We start from the raw sequence: 19,728 nt of genomic DNA, 5'->3' as shown, positions 1-19,728 counted from the left end.
AGATGTTTCACTTGTTGCATATTGGTACATCTGTGGCCCGAATAGCCCTTTCTATAAACTTTTACAAACATGAGTATATAAACAATTTGTGGGTAAATTTGTATTTATTATGACTGCAGATGTGTTGCAATGGTACCAGGTAATAAGTTCAAAATGATAAGGTAATAAATATATAGCTATGTCAAGGCATCCAAAATACATTTAAAGTTTGGTGACATTTTGCTTCCAAATATAAGCATTTCATTATGTAACAGTAATCAACTGTAGAGGCAAATGCCCCTCATATCAAACAATGTAAAAAAAAAAAAAAAAAAAAAAAAATCCTAATACATGAAAATCTTGCTTTTATAACAAAAAAAAATAATGCTCCAGATCATTACTTACTAGTACTTGGAATATTAGATTATCCCAATGGTTGATTTATTATAGTGTATTTTACTGAACTGTACAGGGAAATACCACTCCGCAAATAACGTAAAAAAAAAAAAAAAATTCCTGATAAATTAGAATTTTGCTCATAACAGACAAGAAAATAATGTTCCCCATCCTGCTCTTCATCTGTTTCTAACTCGTCACTTTCCTCGGAGAGCTCATCATCTGGGTCATCTGAACTGACAAAAAACCTGAATCATCTGAATCACCAAATGAGGTATCTGATCGCCCTCCTTAAAAGACGGTCGGGTTCATTTCTGTTGAAAAGGAGGGAAAAAAACATTATTAATAGTTTTTTTATCTACAGCTCATCAGAATGTAAGATATTGTATCGACACAAACTCGTATAATAATCATAAAAACTACACCAAATAGCAGAACAAGACTATATCGTCAGTGCTTCGCGAACTGGTACATATATGCGCCAACCCATACCTGGTACATTGGTGCACCAATACACGGCAGAGGGAAAAAATATTAGTGGTCCGCGATATGGTATATATTTGTACCGTGGATTTTTACACTATACTACAGGCTATCCTCTCATAATGATACATAACTCCTCTCTCTGCAAAAGTCCAACGGACACTGGCGTGGTGGGTGCCGTGAAAGTTCCTCGGAGCAGGCAAGAGCGCTGAGTTGCCAAACGCGATTAATGTGTTAACAGGCATTAAAACTATCAAGCTTGCAGCTTTGGTCGCTGGATATTGTCCATTTACGTGTAGTTCTGTCTTAGTATTGTTACGAATATCGCTTCAGATTTATTTAGGTTAGTTCAAAAGACATATTTATCAATGAATATATTATTGCATTAGTTTATTATCAGTACACGCACTATTTGCCTGACCCGGTGGCCTGTGGCTTGCCTTCGGTGCACCCACCACCGCCCTGATCCCTCCCACCAACTTCAGTTTCCTTACCAGTCTTTTTTTTTTTTTTTTTTCAGCACATGACTTTGTGTCCCAATGTCCACCACTGGTGTTAGTGTTGAAGTGAGGCATCAAGACAGTTGCTGTGGTCAGTACTTGTTCCGTCCCTGCTGCCGCTGACTTCAGGACTCCTTGGTGCATCCCTCGCCTTGCCTGCTCAATTGGTCACTGAATGTGGCTTTGAAGCAACCTCGCCGCCTTCTCCAGCATCTCTGAGGTTCCTCAAGGCCAGCCAACTCCTCACATCCAGAGTAGTGTTGCAGTGGAGGCTGCAAGGCGGGACAGCAGCTGGAGTGGCTGGGAACAGCAGGAGCAGACTGCTACTGGTGTGAGGTTCAGGAGTGATAAAAAACACCACCAACACAACCACTACCAACAACAACAACTGCTGGCCTCTTCATCCACAAAGGGGGAAGTTTGAATTTCAGAAGTGTGAGAAGATCTGAGAATGAGAGCAAGTTTACTGACCAAAGCCAAGAGTGTGAGAAAAGACATGCAGGGAAGGATGACCTCAACAAATACACCCACACACTCTGGTGTAAGACCTCATGAAAGTCGGGAGTGTGGCAAAAGGTTTAGGAATAGGAGTAACCTAAAACATCACACCCTTACACACACTGGTGCAAGAAACCATGAGTGTGAAGTTTGTGGGAAATGTTTCAATCAGAAGGGTACCCTCAAATTACACACCCTTACACACACTGGTGAAAGAAAGCATGAGTGTGAAGTTTGTGGGAAATGTTTCAGTCACAAGGGTAACCTCAAATTACACACTCTTACACACACTGGTGAAAGAAATCATGAGTGTGAAGTTTGTGGGAAATGTTTCAGTCAGAAGGGTAACCTCAACACACACACCCTTACACACACCAGTGCAAGAAATCATGAGTGTGAAGTTTGTGGGAAATGTTTCACTGAGAAGGGTAACCTCAAATTACACACTCTTACACACACTGGTGAAAGAAAGCATGAGTGTGAAGTTTGTGGGAAATGTTTCAGTCACAAGGGTAACCTCAAATTACACACTCTTACACACACTGGTGAAAGAAATCATGAGTGTGAAGTTTGTGGGAAATGTTTCAGTCTGAAGGGTACCCTCAAGAAACACACTCTTACACACACTGGTGAAAGAAATCATGAGTGTGAAGTTTGTGGGAAATGTTTCAGTCTGAAGGGTCACCTCAAATTACACACTCTTACACACACGGGTGAAAGAAATCATTATTGTGAAGTTTGTGGTAAATGTTTCAGTCGGAAGGGTCACCTCAAATTACACACTCTTACACACACTGGTGAAAGAAATCATGAGTGTGAAGTTTGTGGAAAATGTTTCAGTCGGAAGGGTACCCTCAAATTACACACTCTTACACACACTGGTGAAAGAAATCATGAGTGTGAAGTTTGTGGAAAATGTTTCAGTCAGAAGGGTACCCTCAAATTACACCTTGTTACACACACTGGTGAAAGAAATCATGAGTGTGAAGTTTGTGGAAAATGTTTCCGTCAGAAGGGTACCCTCAAATTACACCTTGTTACACACACTGATGCAAGAAGTCATGAGTGTGAAGTTTGTGGGAAATGTTTCAGTCAGAAGGGTACCCTCAAATTACACCTTGTTACACACACTGATGCAAGAAGTCATGAGTGTGAAGTTTGTGGGAAAAGATTCAAACTGAAGAGTATATTGGACATGCACGTCTTCAGACACTCTGGTCATAAGGGGTTCAAGTGCGATGTTTGTGGGAAACGTTTCATGACTAAGGGTGAGATTGTCAGGCACATGAAGGTCCACTTCTCCTGAGGTGCTGTGCTGATTCAGTTCTGCTGTGTGTGTGAGTGCAAGTGTTTGTTGTGGTGGTGTTACAGGGCTGTGTGTAGCACAGAGAACAGAAAATATTCATCTGTTGGAACAAATGGTGACTGTGACGGCATGATCTGTTATTCACTTTCCACCCCAGGCTTCATGTGGTTGGTGGGTCCTGTGAAAGGTCTGATCTTTTTGGTGACTGTGCTGGGCTGGCTGTTGTGGCCTGGGCTTATTGGTCAAGTGTGTGTGTGTTAATAGTAATAATATAGTGTATTTGGTCTTACCAGCTGCTAAGCTAAAATGTACACATTATAAACACATTGTAAAGAACAGTAGGTAGGGGTTCAGGATCTAACACATCAGTGGGAGGTTGGAATGATAGTGGTGGGAGGGTTGAGTGCAGTGTGGTGGTGCTGGAGGGGAGGACATCCTCTTCCAGATGGTGGCAAGGTGTTAGTCCCAAGGTGTGACATTCATGTAGGTGTGAAAGAGGGTGACGATATGATTGAGCACATGCTACTTGAGTGATGTATGTATATAAGAGAGAAAAGGGATTATGGTAACAGTTGTGACTGAATGGAATAGGATGTTGGAGAGGGATGTAAAAAGGTTAAATGCATGCAATATTATTTCAGCTGAGGTCATTTTCAAAGCAGACAATTGTTGTCATTCAGTAGATCATGTCATTCTTAATCATCAGAAATCATTTTCAAGACTCAATTCTGACCTGTCACATTGCGTAGATCTTGTCATTCTTAGTCAGTTGAGGTCATCTTGAAGCCAACAATTCTTGTTTCATAGTTCAATTCTTGTCATTTTCCCTCTTTTTGTTCCTCAGATATATTTTTCAAATTAATATCATATTTATTTCCATTTATTTCATTTTGGGAGCAGGCATAAAGGCCAGGTTATGTTAGGTTACCTTATATTTAGTTTAATTAGGTCAGATGAGGTTAGGTTACATTTAATTTGATTAGGGTAGTTAGTTTTAATTGTGTTCAATGAATGTGTAATATGCTTCAGTTATATAATGTGTACTCGCCATTGCCAATGGAGCTTGGGAATAATAACACATGACTTAGGCCCGATTTTTTAAACGTGAAGTTTGCATTTGCTAATACTAATGTAGCTGATTCTTCGTATGTCTCGTTTTTTAAACCACTTTCAGCCGTGGTGTTAGTGTCAACTCGTAGGAGACACCACGGGTTCCTATAAGAATCGGGTTGTCCAACCCCACCCCAACAAGAACCACCAATAATATTCACGAATCATGTGCGATTGAAAGTAATGTTAAAAATATGATAATATATCAATATGTTTAAGTGCAAACGAAAAATAGTGTACATCATCGTAAGGAAGAGATTAAGGTGTTTATTAGAGTGCGCGTTCGGGCTCCCTTAACCCCGTTGACACTGGTGAGTTATGGGTCTGTTTAGTGTTTACATTGTTCACCCGCACCGGGACGTCCATCACCCCTTCAAGGTTTACATCATTTTCACATGGTAAGTACAACATTTAAGTAATTTTTGAATGCATAAAAACACCAAGCTTTAGTAATTCTTGGTCAGAACCATGTTATATGCTCTTGTGCTCTATCAAGCTTGGGCCAGCTGGTACATCCCGCCAGTTTCAGTAAATAATTATTCCATTGCAGGCATTTGCGGCATATCTGGAACTCCTCGATCTTGTGGGTCAAGTTGAGGAGGTGAGGCTTCCCAGAGTTGTTCCCAGAGACCGGCAAAACCCATTCACCTGTCTCTCTGAGGAGGACTTCATAGATCGCTACCGTCTCTCACCAGCTTGCACACTCCAACTGCTTGAGAATGTACAGCCCCAACTACCCAGAGCACGAGATGGCAGAGGTGTGTGTGTGTTCCCTACTCTTTTTAGCCTATCAAAGTATTGAGCTTCTCACATGGTAAATAATCAACTGAGAACCACTGTATTTCGTGTCTTGTGCAAGGTTCATTCCAATGTTTAATTTTCACAAATTACCAATCACTCAACATCTCTTATATTCAAGATGCAACAGGACATTTAAAAACCTGCTTTTATTTTGAAATAGAAATGAGCATTAGCAATGTAAATCTACTCATTTGAAATAGAAATGAGCATTAGCAATGTAAATCTACTCATTTGAAATGGAAATGAACAGTAGTAATTCTGCCTTTTTCCTTTTTCTGTATAGCCCTATATCAGAAATGTCATGAAAGCCAATAGAACATGGGTCATGTGTTCCCAGGCAGAACTGGAAATAACCATGCAAGTTATACCTAACCAATAATATCTCTCCTCCTCAGGCTGCAGTGTTCCTGGTCACCTGCAGCTTCTTGTAGCATTACGCTACTTTGCCAGCGGGAACTTCCAGTTAACCATGGCAGACTGTTTGGAGATGTCTGCTTCTTCAGTCTGCAAATTTGTTCACCGCATAGCTGTTATACTAGCACGCATGTCACCTAATTACATCAAGTTTCCTGAACCTGCCAATACACGTCAGGTAGCAGAGGACTTTCATGCTGTCGCTGGCATGCCTGGTGTCATCAGCTGTATTGATGGAACATTGATTCCAATTGTGAGTCCTGGCGGAGACACTGCAGAATTATACCGCTGTAGGAAGGGTTACCTCGCCCTAAATGTCATGGCAGTTTGCGATGAAAAAATGCGTTTCACTAATGTCATTAGTAGTTGGCCAGGAAGTGTCCATGACAGCCGCATTTTTGATAATTCTAGGCTTTGTCAGAAATTAGAATATGAAGGTTACTCAGGTTATCTTTTGGGAGATTCAGGGTACGCATGCAAGTCTTACTTGTTGACTCCGGCACTGGATCCCCAAACTGAACAAGAAAACAGATATAATGCATCACATATACGCACACGCAACACTGGAGGAATCTGACAAATAAATATTATTTTGTATATGTTCCTCTTTATTGCAAACCTAATTTAGCATAATACAAAAATCTGTCGCCTATTCTTAATATTTTTCTTGTAAATAGCAGGCGGCATGTTTGACACTGTCTGCTGCATCCTTGATGCTGTTTGCTGCCATTATAACACTTTCCGCAGCCTGGCAAACTATCCGTATAGCTTTTAGTGACTCCTCTTTTAAGCTGTCACAGGTTTCACTAATTTTTGCATAGGCTGCCTCCTTTTCACTGACAGCCTGGCGCCTTTTCGGAGGATGCTTGCGACGGGCGTAGCGGACAGCTGCTGCAGCTCCAGATGTCTGCAATCTCTCGGGCACGGAAGTGTTATCGGGCTCCTGAGTTACAGGCTCGTCACTTTCCCCAATGAATTCTGGAATGGAGATTGATATCAATACCTACATAACTTGGCAATCCCCCTACAAGACTAAGCACACCACTCTCTTAACCCCCACAGCACCTGACGGGAAAGAGAAGGTCCTCAATGTATAGTGGATCAGCCACACCGCTATTGATGTGAACTAAACTAAACATGAAAGGGTGCAGAGTTTAGGTCAAAGCTGTGATAAGCAACAATCCAACTCAGGCAATACCAACAAAACATAGTTATTTGACCATATTTGATGTGCATGCGGAAGTCAGATAAAGATCACTGATGTACAGTAATAATATTAACTATAATTTAGAAAAGCAGTGAAAGAAGGTTACACTCGAAACTGGACTGTGGTAACTATCATGATATTACTCTATTGATAAAATGTATGAGTCACATAGAATCATATGAAAAGTAGCAAGATATTAATTAATTATAATTATAGTCCAACCAAATTGTCAAGTCCGTTTGGGCATAGGCTCCCGCGGGTCCATTTTTCCCCTCTGCTCTGCCACACAGTCCCAACACCTATTTTTTCCTATCATATGTTACCTTTACCTTACATATGAGAGGAAGAGATAGGTGTTGGGACTGTGTGGCAGAGCCCAAACGGACTCGACAATTTGGCTGGACTATAAGTGCTTAAGTCATATTCCTTAGGAATAAACTAAACCACGATTCAGAGAAAGAAGTCATGTTCCGAGGCGTCTTGTTGATGAGCATATTCCACAATACGTAGAATGGTTTTCACAAACGAAGGAACCTCTGGCTGCCATTGCTCTGCTCTTCCATGAAGTGCCGATGGAGACGAGACCAAAAGATAAAATTCATAATCAGAAGTAAATCTATCTAATTCTATTAATGTGTTGCATTTCCAGAATCTTACAAGTTACATCTATATTAAAATGCACCATGTATTAAGGAAATTACTTCAAAACAACGTGGTAGTACTATACGTATATATAAATACTGGAACTTACCAACTTCAGAGGCATCCACGACCACAATGTTTGGATCCAGGGTGTCACACTGCTGGGTCGCAGGTTCCAGCTCCCGCGAGAGGGTTGACATGATCAGCTGGTCTTCTTTAGGTGGTGAAGGCATGGGTTTCCCTCCACCAGTTGCAAACATGTGCTGCACACGGTGGCTGTGGTTCTTCTTTGCCCTATGAAAGGAATAAGATGATATATATTACAAAAACGGTTACAAATCACAACCCTCACCAAAGTCACTCCACACCCTCACCACCATCAGTCTCCACACCCTCACTCTCCACACCCTCACCACCATCAGTCTCCACACCCTCAACACCATCAGTCTACACACCCTCACTCTCCACACCCTCACTACCCTCACTCTCCACACCCTCACTCTCCACACCCTCACTACCCTCACTCTCCACACCCTCACTCTCCACACCCTCAACACCATCAGTCTCCACACCCTCAACACCATCAGTCTACACACCCTCACTCTCCACACCCTCACCACCATCAGTCTACACACCCTCACTCTCCACACCCTCACTCTCCACACACTCACTACCCTCACTCTCCACACCCTCACTCTCCACACCCTCACCACCATCAGTCTACACACCCTCACTCTCCACACCCTCAACACCATCAGTCTACACACCCTCACTCTCCACACCCTCAACACCATCACTCTCCACACCCTCAACACCATCAGTCTACACACCCTCACTCTCCACACCCTCACCACCATCAGTCTCCACACCCTCAACACCATCAGTCTACACACCCTCACTCTCCACACCCTCACCACCATCAGTCTCCACACCCTCAACACCATCAGTCTCCACACCCTCAACACCATCAGTCTACACACCCTCACTCTCCACACCCTCAACACCATCAGTCTACACACCCTCACTCTCCACACCCTCACTCTCCACACCCTCAACACCATCAGTCTCCACACCCTCAACACCATCAGTCTCCACACCCTCACTCTCCACAGCCTCACCACCATCAGTCTCCACACCCTCAACACCATCAGTCTACACACCCTCACTCTCCACACCCTCACCACCATCAGTCTCCACACCCTCAACACCATCAGTCTACACACCCTCACTCTCCACACCCTCAACACCATCAGTCTCCACACCCTCACTCTCCACACCCTCAACACCATCAGTCTCCACACCCTCACTCTCCACACCCTCAACACCATCAGTCTCCACACCCTCACTCTCCACACCCTCAACACCATCAGTCTCCACACCCTCACTCTCCACACCATCAGTCTCCACACCCTCAACACCATCAGTCTACACACCCTCAACACCATCAGTCTCCACACCCTCACCACCATCAGTCTACACACCCTCAACACCATCAGTCTCCACACCCTCACCACCATCAGTCTCCACACCCTCACCACCATCAGTCTCCACACCCTCACCACCATCAGTCTCCACACCCTCACCACCATCAGTCTCCACACCCTCACCACCATCAGTCTCCACACCCTCACCACCATCAGTCTCCACACCCTCACCACCATCAGTCTCCACACCCTCACCACCATCACTCTCCACACCCTCACCACCATCAGTCTCCACACCCTCACTCTCCACACCCTCACCACCATCAGTCTCCACACCCTCACCACCATCAGTCTCCACACCCTCACCAACATCACACTCCACACCCTCACACTCAACACCCTCACCACCATCACTCTCCACACCCTCACCACCATCACTCTCCACACCCTCACCACCATCAGTCTCCACACCCTCACCACCATCAGTCTCCACACCCTCACCACCATCAGTCTCCACACCATCACCACCAACATTATCCACACCCTCACCACCATCACACACCACCATCCTCCACACCCTCACCACCATCAGTCTCCACACCCTCACCATCATCAGTCTCCACACCCTCAACACCATCAGTCTACACACCCTCACCACCATCAGTCTCCACACCCTCACCACCATCAGTCTCCACACCCTCACCACCATCAGTCTCCACACCCTCACCACCATCAGTCTCCACACCCTCACCACCATCAGTCTCCACACCCTCACCACCATCAGTCTCCACACCATCAGTCTCCACACCCTCACCACCATCAGTCTCCACACCCTCACCACCATCAGTCTCCACACCCTCACCACCATCAGTCTCCACACCCTCACCACCATCAGTCTCCACACCCTCACCACCATCAGTCTCCACACCCTCACCACCATCAGTCTCCACACCCTCACTCTCCACACCCTCACCATCATCAGTCTCCACACCCTCACCACCATCAGTCTCCACACCCTCACCACCATCAGTCTCCACACCCTCACCACCATCAGTCTCCACACCCTCACCCTCCACTCCCTCACCCCCACCACCATCACTCTCCATGCCCTCACTCTCCACACCCTCACTCTCCACACCCTCACTACCCTCACTCTCCACACCCTCACCACCATCACTCTCCACACCCTCACCACCATCAGTCTCCACACCCTCACTCTCCACACCCTCACCACCATCAGTCTCCACACCCTCACCACCATCAGTCTCCACACCCTCACCACCATCAGTCTCCACGCCCTCAATCTCCACACCCTCACCACCATCAGTCTACACACCCTCACTCCACACCCTCAACACCATCAGTCTACACACCCTCACTCTCCACACCCTCAACACCATCAGTCTACACACCCTCACCACCACACCCCACACCATCAGTCTCCACACCCTCACACTCATCACTCTCCACACCCTCACTCTCCACACCCTCAACACCATCAGTCTACACACCCTCACTCTCCACACCCTCAACACCATCAGTCTACACACCCTCACTCTCCACACCCTCACTCTCCACACCCTCACCACCATCAGTCTCCACGCCCTCACTCTCCACACCCTCAACACCATCAGTCTCCACTCCCTCACCATCATCAGTCTCCACGCCCTCACCACCATCACTCCACAGCCTCTCTCCATGCAATATGTTCTTACCTCATCTTCGTGTATTCCCATGCTCGTTTAAGTTGTTTCTCCGACTTGGGATCGGCCGGGTAATTCAGGCTGAAGGCTGCAGCAATCTCTTGCCACGCCTTGACCTTCTCAAGGGTGACCGCCATCCCATGAGACTTGTCCTGCAGGACAGGCTTCTCCGACTCCGACACCAGCTCCAGCAGGAATTTCTTTTGCCCTTGGCTGAGTGGTGCTCCTTTGCCTGGTGTCGCCATGTCGGTGTTTCTCTTGTGGGCTGCAACTCCAGACTGATCTGCTGCTCTGGTAGGACCAAAGAGACTATATACGAAGAGATAGTGGTATGTAGTAATTCCTCGGGCGTGCGGAAGTAGCGCCATCTATTGCAGCCCACCAAAAACGTCACTTTTCAGGGGTAGCTTAACTATTTTTGAAGTACCTGCCACAGCACCCTATCCAGCCTTCACATTTTTTTTATTGTAAAATGATTTACTAATGGGGTAAAGAAAAATATATTTGTTCTTATGTTTTATTAGGTATTATCTACACTATATCAATTTTTTTTTTTAGGAAAAATATGATATTGAAAGCATTTGCTAATATATATATATATATATATATATATATATATATATATATATATATATATATATATATATATATATATATATATATATATATATATATATATATATATATGTGTGTGTGTGTGTGTGTGTGTAGCAAACATATCCAGTGCTTTAAATACAAGCAAAGCATACAACATTCTATGCATGCTAAATTACTATAATGCCTTTGCAACTGTGGTAACCCGGATGTCACACTGGTCCTGTGTCCCAGGGTAATGGGTTCCCTAACACCACAGGCTCATGGGCTAATGTTACAGAGATGAGCACCGAGGCCACGTGCTGCTACAGCGTATGCCCCCAGCCTTACCTTTACCTTTTGCAAAATGCTCTTAGCTGAGTAAAAATATCATACTAACTGTACAAGTGCCAGATAATGGCAAGCATTGCATACTGCTTGACAGGGCAGAGAACAAAAGCTTCTAAGCATTACAACTGAAATAAACAATGGGAGACACTCAAAGCTTGTTAACTGAACATGACCCAATTTATAACAGGCAAAACCAACAATGGTGCGTTATATACAATGAAAACTGTATAAAAATGTTGCAAGGCACATCAATATAAGAGCAAAGCATCATAAAACATGCTGAAATACATGATGGAGGACATCAAGAAGGTAACACATAAGTTGTCTTAAATGGAATGCAATAACTTGGTGGTCCTGGGAGACAGGCGAGCCTGGAGGTGAAAATGGAATGTAGGACACGGTATGATCTCACAAGCTCTGACCTTGGTGTCAGGGTCATGAAGATATTAAGCTCAGTAGACACAACTATGCAGCGGAGGCACATATGATAAAAGCAAATGAGACAAAATAAGGCAACTCATAGTGTAAGAAAATAGCAGGAAAGTTATGCTGCAGTATGTGACACACCAAATTACAGGGCAGAGAGTGATATGTATTTCATAGGCTACATCAGTAAACATGTAGCATTTATTGCAGGAAGCACACATTAAAGTTGGATGTAATAAAATATATGTTTTATGCACACATTAAAGTTGGATGTAATAAAATATATGTTTTATGCACACATTAAAGTTGGATGTAATAAAATATATGTTTTTAGCACACATTAAAGTTGGATGTAATAAAATCATTTGATATGAAACTCCTTGAACTGGCCAACCAAACAAACCACTCTCTGCCCCCCCCCCTCCCCCCCCCTTCAAAAAAGCATTATTTTTCACAAGGTTTATGAGGCATTAGTCAAGAATATCAACTGCCATTACATTTTGTAAATCATACCTATGTGATTATGTATATCATATAAAGCAGAAAAAAATTTGCAAGCTGTAATACAAACAAGATTAGTCCTGGAAGCCACATTGATGCCAGACACGTGATGATAGACACTTAGTGTGATGAAATTACATGCTGTATTTCACATTATGAAACCAAGCCAAGTGTCACTGCAGGACATATTAGGTAAGGCAGACACCAAAAGCTTGCTACCTGAACAAGATTAAATATAACAGGCAAAATCCACAATAAAGTATTGCGTACTGTTGGGTAGGGAAGAGAACAAATGCTTCCAAGCATTACACCTGAAATAAACAATGGCAGATATTCAAAGCTTGTGAACTGAACAAGATTTGATTTATAATAGGCAAAACCAACAATGGTGCATTACATGCGATATCTGGGGGATTCCTTGCATTACAATTGTAAATTGGAAGACACCTAAAGCTTGTTAACTGAACAAGATCTGATTTATAAAATGCAAAACCAACAATGGTTAATTAATTGTGATATCTAGCAGGGAAGATAAATGATTCCTTGCATTACAACTGGAAAGTGGCAGACACCCAAAGCTTGTTAATTGAACAAGATATGATTTATAACAAGCAAGCCCAACAATGGTGCATTACTTGCAATATTTGGCAAAGTATATGGAAAAAAATTCTTGGCGTAACAAGAGTAATACTAAATAATGGCAAATCCCACGAAGTTTCTCTTCTTTTGACAAAGCCTGTGCTCTTTGCTGCAGGGCTGTCAGAGTCTGTTTGCTCCAGCCAACATGTACTGAAATACCCCTGAGTCATGATTGAAGTGTTGAAACTGAAGACAAGTGAAATACTGTGCTCAGAAATCTATTAGCATTTGGACTTTGATAGTATAAGGCCAGAGCAAACCTCCTCTCTTGTAACCCATATCTCCTACTAGGCTTAGATCTTGGCATCTTGCAGCATGTTGAACCTGACCTCATAAAAAATCCATCCCTATTGGATCTAAAAAATTGCTGGCTCTGGGCAAAAACTGCCCAGGATTTGTAACAGCCTGGGCTTTGAGCTGCCTTGCCTCCCGGTGCAGACGACAGACTGTTGTGTGCAGCAATTTTCACTTTTCATGTCTGAAAATACATGAAAAAATATTTAATCACAATTAATCACAATTCTAAATAATAAAATATGTGCATGTAATTGCATTATTTTCAGTGCTATAAGGACAGTGAATCTAAGCATTGACATTATGTCTGCACGCCAGCATCGATGGAAGGCTTCACTTAGATTGCCTGACAAGAGTAATATTTTCAGGAGATGGGGGAGAGGATACAACTGGAGACTCTTGACAGATATAATGTCAAGATCTACAAGCACCCATTTACCATATATATCTTTGATGTTCAGTCCATACTAAAACATTTGTCAATGTGTTGCCACACTAAAAATATAAAAATTCCCTGCAAAAAAAAAAAAAAAAAGGATCACATCAGAAGAATGGACAAAGGTTTGTTAGTGGCACTTCAAGGTTATGCTACCTCTTCAAAGATTGGCCAGTCATGGTTTAAAGTGGAACAGGATAAACAAGAAACAGGTAGATATCTGTGGACACTACTGTTACTATCAAATGCCAGCCTATGGCAAAATTTGAACCTATGCTATCAAAAACATAAGACCCATATGCTGATCACTCGACTAATCATAACGGTACTACACCCATAGAAACATAATAAAGAGTTTAAATTATATCATTCAAAATTTCAACCTTTTTACATACTTTTTTTTTTGAGATATGAAGCCTACTGGTGTAACAGTTGAATATTGAACTCAATTTGTATGCAGAGATGTGAAGTATGTTATTAAGCTGTAATGTTTCCAACACATTAGTTGTGATTAAAGCAACACGGAATAGTAACTAAAGAGGATAAATTATCACTGAGAACAAGAGGTTCCTTACTATATTGTGGTGAGCTTGATGGCCGAGTCAAGTTTCCTCCAACCCCATCAAGTTCACACCTGTTGAGAGGCAATTTTTTAATCAAAGTGAAAAATGGATGCAAATGGTCACTAAAACTAGTTATTATACTTGGTGTCACAAATTTGGGCAAAGAATTTAGGGAAGGACTCCTGGACTTGGCGTCACTGATGAGGTAAATGATCTCGTGCACTCATTGGGCTATAATATATACATTGTTATAATGTGTATTATTGTCTTGTTACTATATATTACCTACTGATAATGGAAATACATGTCAGGATTAATCATCAAATACAAGGAAAAAAGAATCATGTATGGAAATTGTGAGCTTTTAAGTTCATGTAACAAACAAAGTTTATTATACACAAAAAGGTTGGATACTTCAGATGTAAAAGATTTTTGGATATAACATCACCCCTTTCCTCCATATTGGTTCTTTAAAGCAAGGGTTGACTACAGCTGATTATTATTTGCGGCAGGTTACACGACACTTTTTTTAGTGCAAACCATCTGGAAATCAATGATCATTATAAGGAATACTTCTCATGAGTAGCTACTAAAACTTGACAACCTAGAAGGATGCACCATCAGACTGTAAAGGATAGATATATTATAAGACATAGCTACATTGGTGGATCCAAAGGGGTCCCAGGCCCCCCCAATGTTCCTGAGTGATACAGGAAAACTAGCTCAAAAGCGCTGCGGCTAAAACAATGCTTTGGCACAAAGTCCAGGCCGTTATACCCATTGATTTAGGTCACTCCACCAGTTTTTCAAGACCAGGACTGCCGAGAATGGCTAATCGGTAATGCTAATGCTCCTTCCACCCGCAAAAAGTCTGACGTCCTCCCAAAAACTCATTTCCTGGATCTACACCCAAAGACATACCGTAACATGGTTCAAAAAAAATGTTAAGACAATCAATATCCAATCATTTCAGGATACATAAATCAGCATCCATATGAAGGAATTCTACAACTTAAAAGTGATGTTGAGCAGGGCATGTGTCAAGTGACTTGCACAGTCTATTTTGTGAAGTCATAATTAGATTAATAACACAACAATCAACAAACACCAGATGAAGTATTCACACCAAAATCAGTACATGGAGCTGGTGCACTGCAATGGGAAGCACATTCCTGTAGCTCACCAAGAGGGTTGAATGATGCCATGTACTTCAGGGGGGGTGGCTAAATGTCTTCACCCTTGGCCTCTTTCTTGGCCTCTCCCCCTTCAGCTGCCACATTCTCTTGGATGATATCGGACGTGTTCGGATCTGTTGGGATGTGGTTGTGTTAGATGTGGAATAACATACGACAGTGGAACATGGAAGGAAAGAGTATGTCCACACGGTAAAATACAGAGATGAGGATTGCACTGCATTAGTTGAGTGATTACAAGATGTAAATTGAAATTCTTTGGATACTGAAAGGATGTACAGGGACAACTGGGTGAGAAGGGAGAGAGATGCAGATTTTGTTATATAGCTAGATACACCAATGAAGACTTAGGACATACACATTCAGAAAGACCACAATTTTGGCTGCTAGACAGAAAAACACTAGATGTCAAAGTGCCAGGACATTGAAGGAAGTAATAATAAGAAAAGCAATAATAATTAATGAGTATAAATATATTTCTGATATTTTTGTTTATTTTAATGCTAGTATTGGAATTTTCAAACACTAAGAATATAATAAATATTGATAAATTAATTAAAATAAATACATTAATTGTACTAATACTACCACTAACAATATTAACAGCACTGCACCTAATAGACTGAGCAATAAACTGAGTCTGATATGTAACCATAATTAAACTGTCTCTGTCTGAGTGTTATGTGAAGCTTGCTCCATGCACCATGATAGGAATGGCATAGATGCATGCAGGTTGCCGAGATGCTTACAGTCACCAGCCACTTGTAGATATGGCACCAAAATGTGTTGGAAGCATTGGCGGCCAACTTCCATTTATTTAACTATTATTTTCTTTAAACAAAGGAGACAGCTCAAGAGCAACAAAGCGTACTAGAAAAAAAAGACCCACTACTCACCACTCCCAAACAGACAAAAGTAGAGTCTTGATACACTCTTCTTGAAGGTCAAATTATAGGCAGGAGGTAATGCGGACAATGGAAGGCTGTTCCAGTTTATCAGTGTAAGGGATGAAAGAGTGGAGATATGCTGATTAACTCACAGATACTCACAGATGACTTCTGGAAGAGGCCCCTTCAGGCCTGTGACTCCAGTTCCAAACTTACTATATCCTGGTCTGGGTGCCGGACGCGCTGCATAAGATGTTTGGCAAGATATAACATGCAGTAATTGACTTAAATTAAAAAAGTATAGATTTAGGAGGGAAATGGGCAGGCATTGGTTTAATAATAGGGTGGTGGGGGAATGGAATAGACTCAGCAATCACATAGTGAGTGCAGGGACGATAGCTTGTTTTAAGAGTAGACTGGATAGCTACATGGACGAGGCTGACAGGTGGTAATGGGGAGGAATCTGGAGCTGCCGTGTGTAGGCCATTCGGCCTCTTGCCGCGGGAGGAGGGGAGGCATGCAGTTAGCAAGTTCAGAACAGCTGTCAGCGTGAAAATTATTAGAATTTCCACATTATCATTATTTATATATATCACTTACCCCGGCTGGCATCCTTCCGTAATAAATGTAGCTTCACACCAGGCTGTGTCCTCTTTATCACCACAAAGGGACATGATTCGAGGCTCCGGCTGGTAAACGTGGCGGCCGCGGCGGTGTTATGATTTTTGAACGAGGCAGCGTTGCCATCGGAGCAGAGAAAGATATTGCTGCGAATAGCGTTATAATAAACAGTATAAGTTAGACCAAGATAATTATATTCACCCACTCTTTCCCCCTACAAACCAATGACTCAGTGTATATATATCATCATTACTGATGGGAGTCAGCGTGCGTGCTAAAACAATGAGTTTGGAAGAAAAAACATGATCACATAGTTTTAAAGAACGGCAGTAGGGCTACAATTCCTTGGTTCATTCCAGTATGTATACAGAAAGGTTAAACACATAAAACACATCTAACCACACATGCAGAGAAAGTAATATAATTGTGGTATAATAATATAACAATAATAGCATTACTCATGACATGCAGTCAGGCTATATCTACCTAGTAAATATATACAGTATATATAGTTCCTGCTGTTCATTTCAATATTTATCTACCATTATTTTTTTTTATTTAAAATGGGAAATAACCAGACTGAAGAAAAAAAGTAGCAACATTTGCTGCTTGATCCCATGTAGCAACACTGCTGATTGGTTCTGGGGGTTGGGGGTGGGTCTGGAGGGGGGGAGGCGCCTGAATGTAAACAAAGCTGCTCCTGCGCCATCTGTTGCAACCGACATACACCAACACCCGCCCACGGTCTCCCATAGAGGCCCCCTCTCCTGTTCTATAGTCTCCTTGGGTAGGACCGTAGGAGGAATGTAAACACCGATCAGCTGATTGGTTGGCTGGTCACACGAGACGCTTCAGAGCTGCCAACCTGTGCGGAAAGTGGGGTTGGTGTCTGCTTGGCCTAGCACCACGTAGGGTCTCCCTTTCGGTGTTTAAAAACGCGTTCGCGATGTTAGTAAGACAGGATGCGACGTGGGCTTTGCGGTTGCTGTTTGCTAACTCGAACGTTTAAAAAAGCGGGCCCTAGCCCCGCTTCCGAGCAGTCAGGCTGAGGGGCGACCTGACGTCACAAGATGGCGCCTAGGACGTTTTTTGAACATCGCACAGGGCAGAACTTGCAACCACAATGGCGGATTTAGGACCAAATGTTGAGATACGACCGGTTGAGCATCCGGCGCCAGGGTCCTCCGTTGATGGTGGTGGAGTGCTCCCTGGGCTGAGGTCAAGGTTGGGCCGGTCTCCAGGACGCCGGCACATCCAGGGGTGCGGAAGAGGCACTCTGGCGCCGACTCGGACTGCTCCACAACAGCCTGGACCATAGCTTGGTAGTCGGGGTGCCTCCTCTAGCCCTTGATGGCGTCCAGGGTACGGTGGAGCAGCACCTCCCTCAGGATAGCTTGATTCATGGCAGGATGACCTGGGTGGGACTTCTCAAAGCTGGCCATCAACTCCAGCTCCTCAGGGTCTCACCGTACCTTGGGACGAGAATCAAGCCTCTCGACCTCAGCAGCGTGAAACACGGTTGGGTGCATACGTCTCTGTTGCTAGTATTCCGCAGGTGGTGGCTGAATAGTTAGCGTGACGGCCCCGCGCTCAGGAGGTCCAGGAGGGACGCGGGTTCGAATCCTGGCCGCCGCACGGCTGAGGTTTTTCAGTCACCGCCGAGTGGCCTAAGACTACCCACATGCTGGCCTGAAGACCACCCATCAACCCGGGCTCTAGATAACCTCTCCAAAGAGAGGCTCAAAGATGAGTTCCGGGGGGGCAGCATGAGCCAGCACAAGATGGCGCCACTATAAACACTCGCCTGCGCCAGAACGGGCTGGGCCGACTATCAGGCCCCACCGGGAAGAAGCCTTGAGTTACCGGAGCGGTGTAGCTACCGGAGCGGTGTGTGTGTGTGTGTGTGTGTGTGTGTGTGTGTGTGTGTGTAAAATTAAAGAATAAAGTTTCCTCTTATTTTTTTCTTATTTTGAAAATATAATAATAATAATAATAATAATAATAATAATAATAATAATAATAATAATAGCTCTATTTCGCCAAGCGGCATATATATAACAAATAACAAAAAAAAAACAGGACAAATAATCGAACGAGATCAACCGAGATTCATACACGCTTTAATAATTGACAGCTATATATGCGTGTGCACGGCACACGTACGCACAATCTACACGTACAGAAGGCCCAGCCACTCCCGCCGCATGGATCCACATACATAGGCCGAGCTCTGTCTGACGGAGGTGATGATGGAGTTCCCAGATTGCTCCACTCTACTCCTCACACGGTACGCGGCGTGGCGACGCAGCACAGCCAGCAGCTCATCCCGTGCCTGGTGAAGGCCAGGGATGAGCTAGTCCATTTAGGAAGCCCCAGAAGCCGCTCACAGCCGTTACAAAATTTTCAGTCAGATCACGGTTGATCACTTCACAGTGAATGCATGATTTCGCAAGCCCATCCAATCTCTCCTCACCCATAGTTAACCGTCTGAATGATTTTATATGTTTAAGTGTAGAAAAACTTTGTTCTGCTATAGCAGATGAAATGGGCAAAGTGGCATAAATAAGTAACCATTTCTTTGTAACAGGATTTAGAGCACTGCTCAAATGTATTAAGTCCAGTATTTAGCACGGAGCTTTTAGGTACAGAAGACCAATGCCGTCTCCACACTCTGAATTCAGTGACAGAATCAGGCAAATCATCCAGGCCCAGAACTGGATCATTTATCAAGAGGTAGTCTTTGTACATCAATAGCGACCAGCCGCAGCTCGATCTCTGACC

General features: G+C 43.4%; 1 protein-coding gene and 3 long non-coding RNA genes across 8 annotated transcripts; 1 reads left to right on the top strand and 3 right to left on the bottom strand.

The window, feature by feature from the left end:
• Positions 1-1,049: 1,049 nt before the first annotated feature.
• Positions 1,050-3,463, bottom strand: LOC127010235 (uncharacterized). Of its 3 annotated transcripts, none has more exons than XR_007762982.1 (3): positions 2,890-3,463; positions 2,626-2,805; positions 1,050-2,541 (listed from the first exon to the last, which is right to left on the bottom strand). It is a non-coding gene; the product is annotated as an uncharacterized LOC127010235 (long non-coding RNA). The 3 variants fall into 3 exon arrangements; XR_007762983.1 differs by having other exon boundaries at positions 1,050-2,457; XR_007762984.1 differs by having other exon boundaries at positions 2,974-3,463.
• A 928-nt stretch (positions 3,464-4,391) lies between these two features.
• Positions 4,392-6,063, top strand: LOC127010234 (uncharacterized). The gene is made up of 3 exons (XR_007762981.1): positions 4,392-4,670; positions 4,823-5,030; positions 5,469-6,063. It is a non-coding gene; the product is annotated as an uncharacterized LOC127010234 (long non-coding RNA).
• Positions 6,064-6,107: 44 nt separating this feature from the next.
• Positions 6,108-10,880, bottom strand: LOC127010233 (myb/SANT-like DNA-binding domain-containing protein 3). Its single transcript, XM_050884111.1, has 3 exons — positions 10,476-10,880; positions 7,446-7,630; positions 6,108-7,245 (listed from the first exon to the last, which is right to left on the bottom strand). Exons 1-3 carry the CDS (start codon positions 10,829-10,831, stop codon positions 7,145-7,147), a joined length of 642 nt encoding a protein of 213 aa, XP_050740068.1. The 5' UTR covers positions 10,832-10,880; the 3' UTR covers positions 6,108-7,144.
• Positions 10,881-12,831: 1,951 nt separating this feature from the next.
• On the bottom strand, positions 12,832-17,392 carry LOC127010232 (uncharacterized). Of its 3 annotated transcripts, none has more exons than XR_007762979.1 (4): positions 16,927-17,392; positions 15,373-15,555; positions 14,259-14,317; positions 12,832-13,431 (listed from the first exon to the last, which is right to left on the bottom strand). It is a non-coding gene; the product is annotated as an uncharacterized LOC127010232 (long non-coding RNA). The 3 variants fall into 3 exon arrangements; XR_007762980.1 differs by lacking the exon at positions 16,927-17,392 and adding an exon at positions 16,336-16,911; XR_007762978.1 differs by lacking the exon at positions 16,927-17,392 and having other exon boundaries at positions 15,373-15,713.
• Between the last annotated feature and the right edge of the window lie 2,336 nt (positions 17,393-19,728).

Source organism: Eriocheir sinensis, chromosome 42, assembly GCF_024679095.1.
Source record: "Eriocheir sinensis breed Jianghai 21 chromosome 42, ASM2467909v1, whole genome shotgun sequence".
Classification (NCBI taxonomy): Eukaryota; Metazoa; Arthropoda; class Malacostraca; order Decapoda; family Varunidae; genus Eriocheir; species Eriocheir sinensis.
Note: the sequence above shows the minus strand (reverse complement) of the source record. Positions and strands in the feature narration are given on the sequence as shown.

Coding starts and splice junctions, on each gene's coding strand:
- LOC127010233 (XM_050884111.1), bottom strand. CDS start 10,831: ATGGCGCTACTTCCGCACGCCCGAGGAATTACTACATACCACTATCTC. Junction 7,631..10,475: donor TGGGAATACACGAAGATGAG/GTAAGAACATAT, acceptor TTCCTTTCATAG/GGCAAAGAAGAACCACAGCC. Junction 7,246..7,445: donor CGTGGATGCCTCTGAAGTTG/GTAAGTTCCAGT, acceptor ATGGAAGAGCAG/AGCAATGGCAGCCAGAGGTT.